Raw genomic sequence first — 19594 nt, forward strand, 5'->3', positions numbered from 1 at the left:
AACTTCCAAAATTAAAATCATTTGCCTTCAAGGATGTCTTGTGGTTTTAACTGTTTAACTTGATTCTGCCTTAACAGTTGCTGACTCAGTTATCTAAATGTAATATAAGTGTGCAGCTACAACACTGTTTGACTCTACTCATTTACAGTAAAGATATTATCTAGTCACTTTCCCCCGGAGTATAAAAAAAAGTCTGTTTCTTCAGTTTGTGATCCCACACCTGCACCTGTCCAAGTCTGACATCACAGACACGTCATTAATTAGAGAGGTGAGGTGCTGTCCAGAGTGCTGATTACTAAGCTCGATCTTTCAGTGCAAAGCAGCCACAACAGGTGTGTGTGTTGTGGCGTGTGTAAGGACTCAGGACGTATGGATTTAGTACAATAACAAAACGTTTTAATACAGACAGAGAAAGCTGACGGTGTTTTCTAAAAGCTGTGACAAGAACTTTTATTTTCTTCTGTCTGCTCGCAAACATGGATCTGCTTCCGGCCCAGGAGGCAGCCAAAATCTACCACACCAACTATGTGAGAAACTCCCGGGCCATCGGTGTCATGTGGGCCGTGTTCACCATCTGCTTCGTTATCATCACCGTGGTGGTCTTCATCCAGCCTTACTGGATCGGGGACAGCGTCAACACCCCGCAGGCCGGCTACTTCGGCCTCTTCCACTATTGCATCGGCAACGCTCTGACCTCGGAGCTCACCTGTAAGGGCAGCGTGCTGGACTTCGGCTCCATCCCCTCGCCGGCCTTCAGGACTGCCATGTTCTTCGTCGGGATCTCCATGCTGCTGATCGTCGGCACCATGGTCTGCTTCAGCTTGTTCTTCTTCTGCAACGCCGGGAACGTCTACAAGATATGTGCATGGATGCAGCTGGCCTCAGGTGAGAGAGAGCGAGGCATTCAGTGGTGGAAGGTACATTTACTATACAGCTGTACTTTACTCGAGTACTTCCATTTTATGTTTACATTTCAGAGATTAATACTATGCTTTATACTCCTGCTACATTCATCTGACAGTTATAGTTAGCTGTTTATATACAGCATATAAAGCAGTTAAAACATCACCTCCACCGGCTACATTAAAATGCTGCTTACATATTAGTGCATCAATAATAATAATTATGAATAATATAACACTATAGAGTTGTTTAAGTACCTTAACGTTTAAGTCAGACATTCAGTGGCAAAATGCAAAATGAACATGAATCTAAGAGAGTAAAAATAAGATAAATTTGTATTATTTTGTAGTCTCTGGTCCCATTTCATTTTATAGTCAAGAACTGATTAGTTTACGACCCAATAAAGCAATATGATGCTAATTATTTACTATGAAGCTGGATATCAACTGGGATTTTGCTCATCTTACTCATGTGGTGACATTAGTTCTTCCTGTCTTAAAAGCAGCAATAAGTGAGGAAAATCTGAGCTCAAATAAATTAAATCAATTTTAAATAGATACATTCTAAATTAATTTGCCTGCTCAACCTCCATATTTCTTTAATTTCTCAAAACACACACACACACACACACACACACACACGCACATTAATAGGAATCCCTACGCTATAATCATATTCTCTAAATAAGGACTGTGGTTATTGATTTTGTTAGTGTCAGTGAAGTTTGCGTTGGAGGTTTGAAAAGGAGTCTGAGTTGGCCAAGGTCAAAGGTTACAGTCTGTGGAGAAAACTGGCAAGTGACTCTACTGCTTATTCTGCTTCTTAAAACCTTACATTTTGCTCTAGTATCAGTGTGTGCTCGTCCAAATTACATGTCTGAACAATGTTCTGGTTTTTACATCTGGTCATGAGAGAAGACATCATACAAAATCTCTCAAATCTTTCCCAAAGTTCTGCACTTCAATGTAAAAACTCTGACAGGTGATTGAGGCCTGAATTTCTCTTATGAACTGTCCTCTATGTTAAGTGTGAGGTGATAAACTCATCGCGTCATGAGCCTTCTCACCTCTCTGGCTTCAGGTGTAATGTTTTTTGTTCTTGATGTGCTGCTGTTCACTGCGAAAGCCAATAAGGGATCTGGTTTCAGCCCAGAGCCTGACACCTCAGATGGTGGATTGGTTACATGTAACAAGATCAGGTGTTGCTGTGTTGTTAACCCATCTAAACCTGCACATGAAACATAACAGGGCCGTGGAAACAAGCTGTATATGACAAAGGCCTTCATAACCATAATCACACATAAGGATCAGACCCCTCTAAAGGGTCACAGGATAAGTTTAAGGGGTCATGAGATGATTAAGGAGGTAGGAACGAAGAAAAAACAAACTTTTCTCTAATCTATGAATTTTTGTGAAACATGAACAAACATGACAACTACCTGAGAAGCTTAGAGGAGAAATGTCACTTTGATTGAACTGCTAACAGCTCATAGACATTTGAAACACTGTGAGAAGGAGCTAGAACTGGTCACAGTTTTTTGCAAGGGGTCTCATGCCAAATGCCAAATGGCCTCATGCCATGCTGGTGTGTAATTTAATAATCTTATCATGTGTGTTTGTTTTAATGTAAAACCTTAATCTTAATCTCTGATATATAAATTGAGTAGGTCTACTTTCAAGTCGCTTTCCACCACTGTATGTAATGTAACAGTTCCTTGATCTTGTTGCACCTAGCTGCAAAGTTGAGATTTGAATCTAGGTTTGTATGGTAGCTTTGACGAAAACCCACAGGGAACTCTACCAGATGAAGAGCATTTAACATTGACAAACTTCCATAACAGTACATCATACAAACAGCACCACTGAGCATCCTCTGCCCTGCTGCAACATAAATAAATGAAACCTATGGCACTTTATGGGGGTACATCAAGTCATATCCTGCAGTTGAGGCTAAAAAAAGAACATAAGTATTTATCAAAGTAAGAGCACACAAGGGGTAATTATTGCATGGTGCTGTCATTTCTGTGTCCTCCTTCCCCCGCAGCTGTGTTGATGGTGATGGGTTGCATGATCTACCCGGATGGCTGGGATGCTCCAGAAGTGAAGAGAATGTGTGGCCAGAGGACGGATAAGTACACACTGGGGAACTGCACCGTGCGCTGGGCCTACATCCTGGCCATCATCAGCATCCTGGACGCCCTCCTCCTGGCATTTCTGTCCTTCACTCTTGGCAACCGGCAGGATAAACTGCTGCCAGATGACTTTGCGGTGGAGGGAGGAGGCGAGGGTTAATGCAAACAGGTGAGGAAACAATGCAGAGAAGTAACTGTCTCAGCTTTTGACTTCAGTACAGAGAGTCTGAATACTGGCTGTAGTATCTTTTACTGCAGATGTTTACCATGTTGTCACTGTAGGAAGAATCACAGGTGTGTCCCAGTAAGACATAACAGTGTGACAGTGAACAATGTCAGGACCACAAAACTGAAACAGCTAAATGGAATTCAGCCATCATTTATTTATTATTCATTTCATTATTTATTACACCTGTGAATTTCCCACTGTGACATGCCGAACAGCTTATTACAAATAATAAAAAATAGTTTTAAAGTTCAAACAGTTTTTAGTTAGTGGCCAGCAAAGGCCCTGTATCTTAAATCCATAAAATAAAGATTAGTATAAGAGCATATTTTCCTCTTTTACAGAAAACCTCTGATGGACACACAGGCCTTCAGGATCACAGCGTGATATAGATGCACTGTGAGTGTCTTCAAATTTCATGACACAGCTTAGGTCAAACTGCTCATATTTTGTTTAGTTTTTATATTTTCTTTTTTTATTTAAGCTGTAGTGGTATACAACTTTTGCTTTACTGCTTCATAAATCCTACTGCAGATTTTAACATCTGTACTTCATGTCAAAAAACTTAATAAACTCATAGAAACAACCTTGAGACAGTCATTTTGTATTGTATGAACATCTGTTTTATTGTATGGTGTGTTGTACAGTTTTGTAAATCAACAGCTCACACAAAGTCTATGTTCTTGAATCTGACACTGATGTAAATTCATTTGCCTAGGCCTCAACAGATACATAGGTTACCTTTGATATGATCAATTTTTGAGACACCATTACATAACATCAGATCTCACCATTTCTATGGTAAAAACAGTGACATTATTGAACAGTTGGCCATACATACAATTGAGCTCAAACACATCTTCCATACGCTTTTATTAAAACACAGCTACCCAGCTAAATAATTTTAGCTAAGATATAAGATTTGTTAAAAACTGTACATAACTGTAATATACATAAAGGCAAACTCTTTGGTACAGATATATACAGTTTATTTTCACTTCTTTTTTCCTTTAAATCGGGCTTCCTAAAATGTCGTCTTGTTGAAACCTTTAAAACACTATATTCCTGAATTGTATTAGGTGTATGAGAATACCAGCCTCCCATGAGAATGAAAGATCTCATTTATTATAATAACTAACCACACTAGATACCAGGTGACAGATTTGTTATGGCTAAATAATATGACCTACTTTATCAGACAGTGGATGTCTCAGTAAGAAACTAAAGTCTGTCTGGAAAAATGCTGTGAACATTACCACAGTCAGTGTCAATGTCAGCCCAGTGTGCAACTTTCTAAATCTACTTTACAAATACAAAATGTATACCTTACATGTGTAATATAAGATAAAGTAATTCATTATAAAAAAAAAATGAGAGAACACAGCACTAATGAAAATGTACGAGGAAAAAGGTGATAGGGAGTCCTTTTTAAGGGGACAAAAATGACCATTAAAGGCTACATATCCTTGGTTTGTTTGGGTTTTAGTGCAGGAGTGTAACAAACAAGCATGAGTCACTAGCAGTACAATAACAGGTTTGCTTAGTTGGGTGGGTGAACGGAGCACAGCAGTTGGAGCCAACATAACCACAAAGAAATATAATCCACTGGACTCCTGACATCATCACACCGAAAGAAGAACCAACAAATACAAAGAAAACATACACAGAAGCATTAGCTCAACAACAAGAACATAAGAAATCCAAAAAAACAAAACAAAACAAAAAAAGAGAAATAAATATTCATCTGATATGCCCAAACTGGAAAGTGATCTGTTGCAGTCTCTGGAGAAAAGTAGGAGAGAAGGGAGGTGCAAAGGCTAGAGGTCTCCACTAGAGGGCGAGCCAGGGGTGGCGCAAGCACTCTGCGGCCGTGGCTCTCTTCTCAGGGATCAGCTCCAGCATGGGAAGCAGGAAGTCAGTGAAGCACTCTGCTTCTTCTCGGGGCCACTCGTACTTGTCGATCAGCACCTCCAGCAGCCCCCACGGCTTCAACTTTGTGATGTGTTTCAAGTCACCTGCAGACAACCAGACAGCCAACGCTGTATCAGAGCCACATGGGAACAGCATACAGCACTTTACAACATGAGTGCATGTGTGAGGACAACAAGGCAGTTGAGTCTATGAAAACGTAATAAGCATGCATTCGTAATACATAGATATTACAGACAGGAAGTATTTCATCTATTTAACACAGGCATCTTATTTGAATGGTTATAGTTAATGTTCAAAAGGTTTTTACTAAACTACATTAAAATGAAAAAAGTTATCACTATTATAAACAGTAGAACAGTAGAACATGATCCTGAGGACAGACGGACACTCTAATCTTTACACTAACACTTCTTGTTTTACCTTTCTTGGTGAAAAAATCCTTGGAATATTTGCCGGTCATTATGAGTTTGCGTGGGACACTCCCCAGCAGCTCAATGATCAGTGCTATATGGTCTACACAGCAGAAGGTTGCAAGAGGAGAGGGGAAGACAGACAAGACAAACGACAGATTCATCAGACAGTGTCCCAGTCACAGGCCCAGCTCTGGGTGTGTGGATGGAGGGCTGAGGAGGAGGAGCGGGGTCAGGCTGACAGCACACATGGGCCAGATTGTTGCAGAGGTCGGGGTACACAGACCAGTGGTTAGAAATTACGGTATCAAACATGGCCATCAGACATTACAAGAGCTATGAGGTTCTTTTGTCTCAAGAATGAAAAGCTGCAGATTTGCCTCTGCACCCTATCAGACACTGGATGGGTCTCATATTGCCAATGACAAATCCATACTTCAACTAGAGTGGAATTAGTGGATTAGATATTTCTGACATCTGTTCATACACTTCAATCTCAAGCAAAAAGTTCAGCTTCTCCTGTCAAGTTAAATGTTTTTATAACAGGTCATCACTTACAACTATAGGTATGAAATTTATCGTGTTGATCCATCTGTTGTTTATATCTGTTGAAGCCACTGGTAACACTGGCTTCATCCTCAATTTTACAGAATTAATCAATTAATGGGTGTAAACATAGAGGTCTGGACATTTTTATCAATTCAAAATATTTTATAATATTAACAAATAAAAATCAAATCTAACAATATGTGCACTAAAACATTACATAATCAAGACTCTCAGACTGCAACTGACCTGTGCAATTATTGTCTTGATTAGTCGATTAGTTTTTCAGTCTATATAATGCCAGATAATGACAAAAATGCCAATCCCAGTTTTCCAGGGCCCAAGGTGAAATCTTCAAATGTCTTGTTTTGACCAACCAACAATCCAAAAATTTAGTTTAAAAAGATATAAAATAGAGAAAAAACTGAAAATTAATTACCAATTATCAAAACAGCAGTCAATTTCCTGCCCATCGACATCAACAATCATTTCAGCTCTAGAAGACTCTGTGCCACAGTGAATGGCAGAAACTAGAGCCTCTTTTAAACAGAGATCACGCTATACTGTTGAACCTTCATTATGCTGCCTTTACTTGTTTACACTGAACCAAACAAAGGCAGCATAATGTCACCCTTGTGTGTGATTTTAGATAGCATGCCAGTATGGGCGTGATGTGATGCATGACGTAACAACATTGGCATCCGTCCCGTCATACCAGCTCCTCTCTTTACATAGATGTTGATTCGGCACTTCAGCAGGAACCCCCCCCTTCCCCCCACCCCCACCCCAATTCTGTTTGTACCTTTTATACAGAACGGCAAAGCAGAATAAAGGCAAAGCATCCCTGCCTTGAGCATGTTGTATAAAAGGGGCTTAGGATCCAGGTTCAAGCCCCCCAGCAGACAGACATCTGCACTAAGCATGACACTGAAAGCCTACCAGCTCCTGAGACTGGTATCCCTTTCAGATGAGATTTTTTAATTATCATATTGTCGAAAACACTAACACTTGCACTTTTTGATGTCACTAAAACATTTTATATTCTGAACCTGAGACACTTTGGACCCTTTATAACAGATGCAATAAAACTCAACAATTTCTCTGCGATCTTAATATTCTATTCGATATATCAAACGTGTTTGAGAAAAATTTGTTTAACAGACGACCGCTGCAGGTTGACCTTACACTGTGACTCCTTCATAGAGGAAAAAAAAGTCAAATGAAATTCCTGAGCAGGGATCAATACAGTGTCAAGCACCCAGCCAATTCCTCTGGCTACAACTGAGGAGGTAGTGAATATATCTCTGCCAGGCAATCTTTGGCAGAACTACTGACACTTGAATCAATGTCTGATGGCACTGTTCAAAGTAACAGACATTTATTGGTCTGTATTGACTCTTGCCCACTGGCCTGCGCACAACAACACATTTGGTAGATCTGAATGTGCTGAAAGAAACCTTTACCCTTTACCGTTGTTCCTGCCATCCACCACTGTTCCCACAGCGGGCCACAGACAGAGGAGTGGCATACCTCTCTTGGTGAAGTATTCCTGTGAGTATTTCCCACTCAGAGCATAGTGACGAGGGATTTTACCAAGCAACTCAATCATGAGAGCGAGATGGTCTGGAAATGAGGCACATCAGAGGAGGAGAGGGGAGACAGGACATCATAGGGAAATGGTTTTGGAGGGAGGAGATGGCAAATGGGAGAGGGGATAGGAGAGAGATGGTCATGTGGAACAATGTATTAAGAACAATGGATAATGACAGTCTAGTATGACAAGAAGCACAGGTATGGGAAGCCTGTGTTATTGTTTCACATTTACAAACAGTTGAACTCATGTAGGCCATTCACTTTCATATAGAAAAACAAACCATGAAGACTAAATCAGATTAGAAATAAGGCTTAAAGCACAGTCCTCAAAGCCAGTCCCCTAAAACATGTACAGCAGATTCTGATGAGTTGTTAGTAAAGGATAATAAAAGACAGCCACGTGACAGAGAAAGCAGTAGCACAAGTGTGAGCAACAGACTTGTGAGTTCACGTACTGTAGGTGAAAAAGTCAATACACAGCTGCAGGACATGTGCCAATGAACTAAAGGTCGAATCTTAGCACATACCTGACATGCTACAGCAGAATCAAGTCAGTACAGACACCTCAAGCCATGCAGCGAGCCAATATTAATGTAAAGAAAGCATAAGGAAGAGAACAAGGAAGCGTGGAGTGACTGAGTGAGTGATGAGAAGATGAAGAAAGGTGAGTGAGGGAATGAAGAGATGGCCCCATCTCCAGTGCAGCAGAGAGTGTGGTTTGAGGTGTTAAGAGAGGAAATAAATACAGGAATGGTGGTACTCATCATCACATGATTCACATCTACATTTCTTCTAAATTTGTGACAATCTCTGTAATGGAGTACCTCATTTAAGTTTTATCACTGTGACAAATTTGACAAAGTTCACTGCAACGTATTGTGCAAACTGCACATTAATGTGCAGTGAAGGTCACAACTTGTCATGCTCACTGTGAAACTCTTATTAGATGTGTTTAATAAATTAAATAATTTATGTTGATAATAAAACTCTAATGAGTGGCCAATTCATCAGGAAGCTTTTCACAGTAGCATTAACTGTTAAAAGTTACCAACAATGCTAAAAGCCTGTAACCAGTGACGCACACATTTCAATAACACTTCTAAATATAGCACTTAGGATTGATGCTGTGCAATTATAACTGGATAAAACAGAAAATGGACAGGAAGAGGAAGTCCCAGCAATACCTTCATCCCTGGAATAATCTTCCCCAGAATGTGGTTCAAACAAGTAGTCCCCTGTGGCAAGTTCAAAGGCCTGAGAAGACAACGCAATCATCATAAACACAGGAAAAGACACTGTATGAATGGATATATTTACTCCCCGGCGTAACTTGGCACTCTCATTTTTTTTAGGCTTTGATGCCATGCAAGTTGATTGTCAGTGTAATCTCTCACCATGCAGGCTGTGCTCCATATATCGGCCGGTGTACTGTATCCAGCACCAATTAGCACCTCTAAGGACCTGTACTGCCGTGTCTGTATGTCTTCGGTAAAGTGCTTGTGCTGAGAGAGGGAAACAGAGGAGTAGAAACAAATCTTGAAAAACAAGATTCTATAACACAGTTAAGTAACAGAGCCAGCAGACTGTATCCTGTTATAATGGGAGAAATATATTCAAGAAATATAAATGTGTGGAGACTCTAGAGAATTGTCATTCTACATCTAAACTTAAACAATAGACTGTATAAAAACAAAGAGCTGTGAGATTCAAGTATTTCTATTTTGGTATCAAGATGACACTGGATGAGTCCCTCTCTGCAAGGCTTCATCCCTAATCAGGAAATCCCTCAGGTCATTAGCAGACTACTCACCACCCAGCAGGCATTTCCCAAGTCTGCAATCTTGACCTTGATCTTGTCTGCATTGAGTGGCTCAAGGGGGTTAACTAGCAGGGATCCTGCTGTTAGCTTGTCTACACCAGAGCAGACAGAGACACAGACAGAGAGACAGATAAGAATCAGGCTAAAAATCTCATAAATGAAAGGTTTAACAATCAATATTTAAAAGTTCACAAGGCTGAGCCTTTATTAAACTTCTAAAGCAGCCCAGACAAAACAAACAGCTACCACAAAACCTTACCATTTCTCAGGCTTTCTTGGGTCCCATATTGACAGTCAGGCTGGTCCTCTCCTTCCTCCTGCAAAATGCTTTGCTGCAGCTCTCCCTCCTCCAGCCCAGCAGGAAGGTGTCTGTCGGTAACTCCACTGCTGTGAGCGCCCCTGCCTTCAGTCTCAGTGTCTAGCTCATTGAGATCGGCAGAGTCCACACCATTGGAGATGGGGTGGACAGGGGACTCCTTACGTTGCTCCTCCTGACTGGCACATTTCTCTGTGGGCTCTGCGTTGCCATTGTGTTGGTCTTCATCCCTCCACTGGGACTGTCTCTGCTCCACCTCTACATGGCCATTACAGTTCACCTCCGACAGCCTCTCTGGTCCCGCCCTCATGATATCTGCAAGCACCTGACTCTCTGGCAGTACAAGGACAGGACAGGTGACAATTCTTTTTTTGAAATGACTCATACCAGAGATTTTATTACTGCATTAAAAACCAAAGGAGAAGTTTAACCGACAATAAACAATAAAAAAAATACAAAGCACATACTCATCCTGTGTGGTTGACTTCTTACCCACTGTTTCCTCGTTTCCTAGTTCCTGAAGAGACACCTGTCTGAGAGGAGCACACACCCGTCCCTTTGGAGACTGTGGATCCTCATCTTCGTCATCTTCCTCTTCTCGTGTCTCTGTGGTCTTATCCATTTCCTCCAGGTCCATGATGCACTTTTCTAACAGCTCCGCTTGACGCTTCTGCTTCTTTTTTAACTTCTTCTTCTTGTTCTTGGACATTTTTACTGTCTGTCGGAGATGAACACAGGAAATAAACTGAGTTTCTTATTGATAGCATATTTATGGGACTCCTTTAAGAGTGTTGATACTGAAATATGAGAGGCTAATATCGTGTGTAAAGAGTAAATAAAAAAGGGCTGTACCTGTTTTGGAGCAGGTGCTGTGCTAACTGAAAAGAGAATATCACAGTACAACCTGTTATCAAACTGTGCTCATGAATGAACATATGAACATGTATCTGTGTCTGAGTGTGTCTCATACTTGCTGAACCGGAGGGAGGAGGTGCCCCGGCCCTCTGCCACTCTGTGGCCTCTGCTGCGAGCTTGCGGACATAAGGCTCATCAACACTCATCAGGATGTTCTCAGGCTTGATATCTGTGTGGATGATCTGACACTTTGTGTGCAAGTAGTCTAATCCCTGGAGTACCTGGAAAATGAATGCATGGAAAGATGATTAAATGACTGTAAAAGTTAAACTAAACATTTGAGCTGAACTGAAATAAATACTTCTTAACATTTCAATATCCTTAATGTCTAGGTCTCTTTTTGTTTTCCACACAGTTAAAATATGTGGAAGACACGGCTGATACACATGTGATTCACTGGGACACAAATGTAGTCAATCTGAAAAACAAAAAATAATTTATCACAATTTATAATGTATAAGCATAAATATATACTGATACCAAGTGGTAAAATATATAGAATGTATCAACATTATTTAATCAGTCACCTATTGTATCAAAACAATAGCTCTTTGGCTGGAAAGAATCCACACAATCTTTCTCACTGCATATGTCATATCAAGAGGCAGGTCTGACTAGTGGAAGCTATGACTGAAACTTCACCACGAGTCATACTAAAGGTGCGACATTCTCGTGTCTCGTGTTACCTGTTTTATGATGCTCTTCACGCAAGGCAGGGGCAGCCCTTGGTAATTGGATTTTATTATCCACTTTAATAAGTGATGCCCCAACACCTCAAACACCATGCAAACATCTGGAGATCAAAGCAGTCAAGATAGTAACAACACAGCACAGGTAAAGCCAAACTGAAAACCCATTAGGAGAGAACAATTTACTAAATATGTTGAGGCCCTGTTGTCATCCATCTACATGAGAAGGAGGATTATTTAGACTGAAAAGAGGGAAGGTCATGAGAGTGCAAACACTACAGGGTTGTTGGGGAGTCTCATATTACAGCTATAGCTATCCCTGAGGGATTCAGGGGATCTTACTCAGCTGAAGTGTAGTGATAGCTGGAGGTCTGTTTGGAACACACAAGGTTCCATTTAGTCCAGCCCACACCTGCTGTTTACTTTGTTATACGTACACAGCTTTCCAGCTAAATTTGACAACAAGGGAAAGAATGATCATTTCCCTGAAAAAGTATCTTTCTAAGAATCAATAAGCTTTAGTCTTTCCAGTAGGAAGAAATTAAACACATCTAATCCAAGTCATAAAAGACCAGGAAGCATTTGGCAGTATTTGGCAGTAAAGGATACGAGTTCCATTGACACCAGAGATCTTGAAGTCATCTAGCAGCTGGACCACCATCTCCCGGTTGGGGTCATTGGGGTCTGAGTTTCTTACCTGAGGACAAAGACAGGAAACAATGCAATTGAAACAGTCAGGATTTACATTTACTAATATTTGACTGGACCAATTCAGTGCTGGCATTCTTTATCTATAATCAAGTAATACAGCTTCAACACACACATCTAACATGATAAAAGCTGTTACACAGCCACACACGATGCACACTCTGTAACAGCATGCAATGGAAACAAGGCCCTGCTGTGCAGTGCGGAAGGTGTTACAATTAACTGTGCACGATGAGTCTGTACTTATGTCATCGATACATGTTTGTGTTCATTTAAAGTGCTTCCTGACTTCTGTGATATAATCTAACAGAGCCTACTTTGTACAATTAGCTCAACTACTTACAGATCTGAGGAGTTTGATTTCATCCACTGCCGTCTCCGTGTAGTGCTCCGCACTCTTCACCACTTTCATTGCAACAAACCTCTTCACCCTGCAACCACAGAGCAAGTAATGTTCGCTAACAGGAAGCACCGTACAGATCCTACCACAACAGCCTCAGAGTCAGCTGCTACTGTATCTGTTATCCAACTTCAGGTCTTAAAAACAAAACAGTGCAGTAAGAATATGTAGTAAAGCTTTTCTCATACTGGATGTCCCAGGCGAGCCACACGGTAGAGAAGTGTCCCCAGCCCAGTTTTCGGATTACATGGTATTTTCCGTTGTAAAGGTCTCCTACTTTCACATGGTGGTAGCCACCTAGAGGAGAGGACAATACACATTAACCAGACAGTTCAACAACCAAAATGCAGACAGACAAAGTATACACAATAACTGATTACAAGCTTATTAAAGACAATACTCTCTTACTGTAACTCTCATGTTAACACCTTAACTGGGTTATCTTAATTAAATTAAGTCAGTAAACTGGCATAACTCAGTTAATTGGGGAAGTTTGTTTACTGAAAACCAAGCACACACAAATGTTTCAATCTGGTTATATCACACTAATTGAGTTATAGTGTGCATGTACACCTTTGCAGTAGTCATTAGGATCCTCCTGTTCCTCATCATCAGAGCCGAGAATCTCCTCCGGTTCCTCGGGTTCCTGAGGCGAGGATTCTAGCTGGGGTTGCTGTCGAGTTCTGGGGTTAGCTGGCTGCCTGATGGACAAACACACCAACCATCATGCACTTCATTAAGAACAAAGTCCTGACAGATTCTTTCCTGCCCGAGTATAGAACATTAACCTTTGCAGCAATTCTTACTAATTAGCTGTCATTTAATTATAGAAACAAATCCTATTTAACAAATGTATTACAGGGGTAACAGAAATGTTCTACATTTTTGGCGGGGTTTGTAAACAGTTAACTTTCACTAGCCTCCACCCTGTGCATCTAACCACACCCAAATCTTGCTTCATGGATTACAGGTAGCTGTTCCCGAGCAAAAACAATAAAGCAGCAGTTGGTATTTTTCTCACAGGACAGCTATACTGGCCAGATACCAGACCTTAAAACCCTGCAACAGGTTGGTAATTTCATCACATGGAAGTTAAAATGTAAGCTTTAGTGTAATTGCCTTAACCAAGTGTGTACTGGTCTGACCAACTGAATCTAACCTACATTTTTAATTTGAATAATGATTAAATACCAGAATCATCTATAATTTCAATGACACTGAACTTCGACAAAAGGGATGTCCAGAGTAAACCTACAAGACTGGTGTTGAAACCAATCATTTTTTATTGATCTGTATCTTTTTAAACAAATAAACACAAACAAATAAATAGCATCTTGACTTTGAGCGAGCAATGGAAGCAAATGCAGGTGTGCCACTCGTTGAAAGTGCTGCTGATGACTGAAAAATGCCTTTGAAAGTCTACATCTTGTTCATGCTGGCCATGAAGAGAGAGCCTGTTAAAATCCTGTCAAACCTTCCTGCCACAACAGATCCACACTGACAAACCGCCTTTCACAGATATCACACTGTACAAAACATAAGAAACATGTGCTGTAGGCTATATTTCTTAATGCAAAGCTATTCAGCTGTCAACACATGTCTGAATAAAAACGGCTTTACTAATTTTACTACAGGCCCATTTTAGGCTAAGTGTCTGCTGTGCATCTGTATTATGTAGGAAAATATAAACCCTGCTGAATCAGGACTTGGGTACTTGGTAATGTTAGATACTCTATAATAAATCACTAGGGTCAAGGGCAAGAAAACTTAACTGCAGCTGCATTAAAATATATATATGCATCATAATTTCAAGAAAAGGCATAGGGAACAAGCCTGTGTGCCTCTGGTGTCCCACAATTACACAGCAATTATTTAGTCATTATCTCAAGTTATCAGATGGACGAGCGAGCCACAGAAGACTGAACTAAAACTAAGATATCCAGAAAATAATAGAGGTGTAACACTTCTGAAACCTGAAAACACAACACAAAGGTCCATAATATCATATTGTGATACAAGAGGATAGAAACATGACACCCCATCTATTTTACTGTCTTCCAACTGCGTGTGTCACTATTTAGGCTACTTTAATTAAGTCAAGATGAATAATAACCCTGAGACTGCAGACCGCTTGGGCACATTCAAGTCAGCAGTGTGGGAACATGGTGGTTAATTCCATAGACCACTACAGACAAATGATGCACTCAAGTATCATACTTTATTGCACTAAAGCTCTAGAAGCCAAAAACAGAGAGAGTGAGAGAGAGAGAGAGAGAGAGAGAAAGAACAAAAACTGAGAAGTAAATGTCCATGCACGATCAATGTTTGGCATTTAGCACAAGAGGAACGGGCTGAGACTGAAATGAATATTACATAATTGGATCACTGTGTGCAGACTTTTTTAAATGTGTATTTACTGGTGTTTTTACCGTGACTGCAGCTAAAGATGTATCAAAGCACGCATCACTGTACTAGAGGATGGCCTGGCATAACATATAAGGGGCACGAACTTCAGATTTTTAATTAGATTTATCTCTCATTTGAGGTTTAATTTATTTAGTCATACAAATCTTTAAATGTGAAATAATAATAAAGTGGTTCTGGGATTTCATCTGAGCACAACAGGGCATTTTTTACAGCTGATGCTTAAGCTCAAAGATGGATCTGGCTTTTAAAGCACACTGCGTCCTCATCACAGAGCAACATATTCAGCCATTTTATGTTGTAATAAAAATCACAGCACTTTGTCTGTGTATTTATGTGTAACATCCTATAATCTGTGTTTGCCAACAGTTCAGTTGCTAATATTAACTTGAAAGCCAAACAGCCTGATGTTACTTCCTCCACAGAGGAGATTAAAGCCGCTCATCACTATGGGAGCCAAGAGAGCTGAGATCACATTCAAATAAATTCCAAAACTGGTCTGTAGTGTCTCACAAATGGGCTGCTGGTTTCCACATAATCTGCAAATTCATGGCTGACACGGTTATTTGAAGCAAAGAGCTTTTACGCGTGTTTGTGCACAAATGACAGAACAAACAGCTGCAATTAATTACTGAATTTTTTAAACTAAATTTTGACTTTCTAATGATGGCTTTTCCATTTGAAATGCATTTGCTGCTCACGCATTACTGCAATTCTTGTAATTAATGACACATTTGAAGGAAGCAATTAGATTTGGTAATAATAATTCATGTTCGCTGTTCTCATACTCCAGTCACAGCTCGTCATTAACTAACGAAGAATGAAGACAGGCATGAACCAAGGGAACATAATTACTTAAATGTGGAGCCAGACACAACTCCAATCAGTCATCTTTTCAAGAAAAAAAAGACATGGTTGCTCTAATTTTGAGTGGGTGCTCCTATTTTTTTTCCAGTGCTCAACACTTGCTCAAATATTCAAGTCATTCTAATTTCCGTTTTCTCAGAGAGTCCAACAGTTAACTGATATACATCGTGACAGCTGATTCAAAACTATAGCCAGTTCACTTCACATCAAGTCCTCTTGATGACTCAGAGTGTTTACTGCTCTTCTATACATACAGCGCTCAGTACAGAGGAATGACAGTGACATGCAACAGTCCTGCTTTAAGTTATATCTATATTCTTAGTATCATACGATTCCTACGCATTATGGGTCCCACAAGTTTCGGACATGGAAATAACGCTGTTAGGGGATGAGTATCTGCAGTTGTGCTGTTTTCAGTTAAATACCATGCTTCGGTGGGCTGATGTGGGCTTCTTCATTCTCTCGTTTTAAATATAGCACAGGCTGTTATGTAACACTCCGGAGGATGCCACTGATGGCATGATTAGTAGATTGTTAGGTACACCAAAACAATCAGTGTTGGGGATCAAGGCTTCAATGGTCTATTTTCATCCCTAAATGTTGCATTATCTTAATGCAATCATTCATAAATAATCCTAATACTAGGACATAGCCCTCAGGTGGTTTATTTCACATTCTATACAGACAGCTCAAATCTTGCATCTAATAAACATAACTGTCAGAAGCTTTATTGATAACTCCATGCCCTTGCTTGAACCCCCTGCATAAATTGAAACCAATCCAGTGCGCTCAACCTCACGATTCTTCTGAGATATGTTACTCGGCCCTTCGCTCCTTTATCTCTGGATCATGCACCGACCAAAATAGAGTGAGAGTGCACACAGGCAGCCAAGGACCTCTTGTCAGTTTCACATCTAAACGTTTGGCCCATATGCAGACAACATTATATGTCAAGAACTGCAACAAACAACCACTACTGACAGTACGACTGACAAAATGCATGACAGTGTGAGGTTATCATGTACAACACGAAGAGACGACGAGTTTGAACCAGGGTAGAGACTCACTTTTTGCTGGTCTTCTTTGCTTTCGCCCTCTTCTTCCTCGCCTGGAGTGCCAGAACTGTCAGGAAAAAAACAGTGACAAATTATTATTTTTCTTTTTTTTGCCATTGTCTGCAACTGCCGTTTCATCTCCAGCTCACCAGACAAAAAGAAAAGATGACACTATCTGAACAAGATACATCTACCTCACCTTACAGCTTATAAACTCGGGTCATTATGCGTTGTGTTGTATCATGTCAGCAAATACCAGTATATTAATCACAACTGCAGTCTGATACTGGAAACCATCTAACGTTAAGTTACATCACTAAGCTACCCACATACAGTAGGTAATCGTTTCTATCAAGACTGCACCGTTTGTGTGGCGTGAAGTAATTTTACACACTCCGCTGGCTACATGGTTGGTTAAGACAGTGCCGGTTAATGCAGTACCGGCTGGTAAATGTTTTGTCGGTGTTTTTTTTAGCTGGTGTATGCAACAGAAGGAGCTAGAAAGGTGAACGTAGCTCGCTAATCCTGACATGTCCCATTGAAGCTAAAGCTAACGTCTGGAGAGCTAACGCAGCTCGCCCCAGCTCAACAGTGCGTGACAGACGCGCTGAATTAAACCACCATCTGAATGCACGCAGCTCAGCTAAACTTTACATTTGTGACATCCACTGCGGTGTGGACACACACATACACACACGCGCGCAGACTAACGCGGCTCACACAGTATGCAGAGTGTCGGCGTAAAGATTTACCTTTCCTCTCCATGTTGGCTGGACCCGTAGCTTAGCCGTTAGCTACACCACCAGTGATCGAATGTTCCACGCATGCGCACTGGTTCGTTTTGCTCATGAGGAGCTGCCCCAGTGATGATGAAGTCTCCACCTGATCATCGAAACACCTTCGTGGACTTCACTACGCTGCTGCTGAGGGCAGCAGACAGCATGGCTAGATTTAGCTTTTACGAGCCCTGTGTGCACTGCAAATATTTCAGTTGGGCCCCTAGTGTGCTTATTTGGTAAAACACCACTTTATTTTAAAAGATGTACAATGTAAGAACACAGACTGTCTGTAAAACAGAGCCATAAATTAACTGAGTCAGCTGAAGGAATTGCCTTCACATTGTATTTGAGCGGTTCAGTTTCTGGGCAGTTAATTAAATTACCAAAAACTAAATCAACACGCAATGAGTTTTGGAGCCAGTGGGCAGACCTAAGGGTGTCCAGCCCACACAGATTTACAAGACAGTACTTGAATTAAGCCAATAAATTATATTCTATACATACACATTATATCAGATATACATTGAAAAAAAATTAAACTTAAAATGCTCTCATTGTTCAAATGTAAGTTTCTAACAAAAACTGAGCTGTGTCAAATGTCTTGTAGTCTCAGTTGGCAGTTTATTAGGTAAACCTATCTAGAACTAATGCAGCCCTGCAATAAATTCTACTTCTTCATGACAGTCATAATGTTTTTTTAAAAATACAGGTTTAATGGAAATTGTTTCAGAGAGGTGTTGATTCAACTGTATGATCATTTTGGAGGGTGCAGTTTGTGGTTCTACTGAGATGTATTACATTATACAGAGAGCTGTTTCTGTTATTTGGTCTACCCTTATCAATAGAAATGAGCATCTTCTGACAATTGAGCATATGAATGCATGGTATTCTACGTTCATATGTCATATCAAGCATAGCAGATTGTGATGCCTAGCAGATATTGTGCAGGAAAAGTTTAACTCAAAGATGATGAGAAACAGACGGTAGAATACAAAATGCATTTCATTCTCAATCTCATCCAAATAGGCAGGATGCCAGATCTTAACTGAGCACAAACAGACCTCTGAACTCTGCCCAGGACAGGGGCGACATATTGCTCAGGACAGTAATTGTGTTTAATAACACAGTATGTTCTCAGTTTTGGTTTGCATAATATTTCTAACGAACATTTTTCTTAAAAGTAACTAACACTACAATATACATAATAAATCAAATTTAGAAAATAACTCTAATAATGGTTTGGTAATTTAGCTCTAGCAACAGAGACAGTGAACACTGTTAAATACAAGTATTTTATGTTGTACATAACTGATAAGACTGCCAACTCATTTTATAACCATTTATTTACTTTGACTGCATGACAGTGGCTTCAGTGTGTTGACTTAAAGTGTGTCAGACCTGTAACACAGGCAGTTGGCTGTAAGGTGTCAAATGATCTGCCTGATGGAGGATGAGGTGATTAAATGGTTTGTGCCCACATAACACAACTGAATAAGTAGTTGAAATAATTCTGGAGGTCAGCGCATATATTCTATGTAAAGTTATAATAATGATGACAATAAATGATGTTAGTGTCCAGTGGTGGAAGAGGTACTCTGATCTTTTACTTACGTAAAGATAGTAGCACCACAGTGTAGAAAGACTCTGTTACAAGTCTGCATTCGTAATATTACACAAGTATGTTAACTATAATCAAGAAAATGTACTTATTGAAAGTAAAAGGACGCACTGCAGAAGAAATCCCATTTTGACTGTTTATTATTATATAATATGCTATTAAATTATCATTACTGATTCATCAATGTGTAAACAGTGAATTATTGCTGCAAATTGTTGAGGTGGAGCTAATTTTTAAACAGGGCTATATTATGGATTAATCTA

The 19594-nt window shown here is 40.2% G+C and overlaps 2 protein-coding genes across 4 annotated transcripts; one reads left to right on the plus strand and one right to left on the minus strand.

The window, feature by feature from the left end:
- Positions 1–447: 447 nt before the first annotated feature.
- Positions 448–4899, plus strand: lhfpl5b (LHFPL tetraspan subfamily member 5b). The gene is made up of 3 exons (XM_018666090.2): positions 448–885; positions 2947–3203; positions 3605–4899. Exons 1-2 carry the CDS (start codon positions 477–479, stop codon positions 3192–3194), a joined length of 657 nt encoding a protein of 218 aa, XP_018521606.1. The 5' UTR covers positions 448–476; the 3' UTR covers positions 3195–3203; positions 3605–4899.
- On the minus strand, positions 3861–17827 carry srpk1a (SRSF protein kinase 1a). Of its 3 annotated transcripts, XR_001960002.2 has the most exons (17): positions 17687–17827; positions 16947–17001; positions 13162–13289; positions 12777–12885; positions 12532–12619; positions 12090–12177; positions 11478–11584; positions 10847–11012; positions 10729–10754; positions 10369–10594; positions 9820–10209; positions 9552–9652; positions 9136–9243; positions 8926–8995; positions 7612–7771; positions 5613–5705; positions 5129–5275 (listed from the first exon to the last, which is right to left on the minus strand). XR_001960002.2 is itself a non-coding variant. In XM_018666087.2 (16 exons), the coding sequence occupies exons 1-16, from the start codon at positions 17697–17699 to the stop codon at positions 5091–5093; spliced, it is 1953 nt and encodes a 650-aa protein (XP_018521603.1). In that variant the 5' UTR covers positions 17700–17827; the 3' UTR covers positions 3861–5090. The 3 variants fall into 3 exon arrangements, 2 of the variants coding, with proteins under 2 accessions (XP_018521603.1, XP_018521602.1); XM_018666087.2 differs by lacking the exon at positions 7612–7771 and having other exon boundaries at positions 3861–5275; XM_018666086.2 differs by lacking the exon at positions 5613–5705 and having other exon boundaries at positions 3861–5275; positions 7679–7771; positions 17687–17826.
- Positions 17828–19594: the final 1767 nt, after the last annotated feature.

This window comes from Lates calcarifer, linkage group LG6 (genome assembly GCF_001640805.2).
Source record: "Lates calcarifer isolate ASB-BC8 linkage group LG6, TLL_Latcal_v3, whole genome shotgun sequence".
In the NCBI taxonomy this organism is placed as follows: domain Eukaryota; kingdom Metazoa; phylum Chordata; class Actinopteri; family Centropomidae; genus Lates; species Lates calcarifer.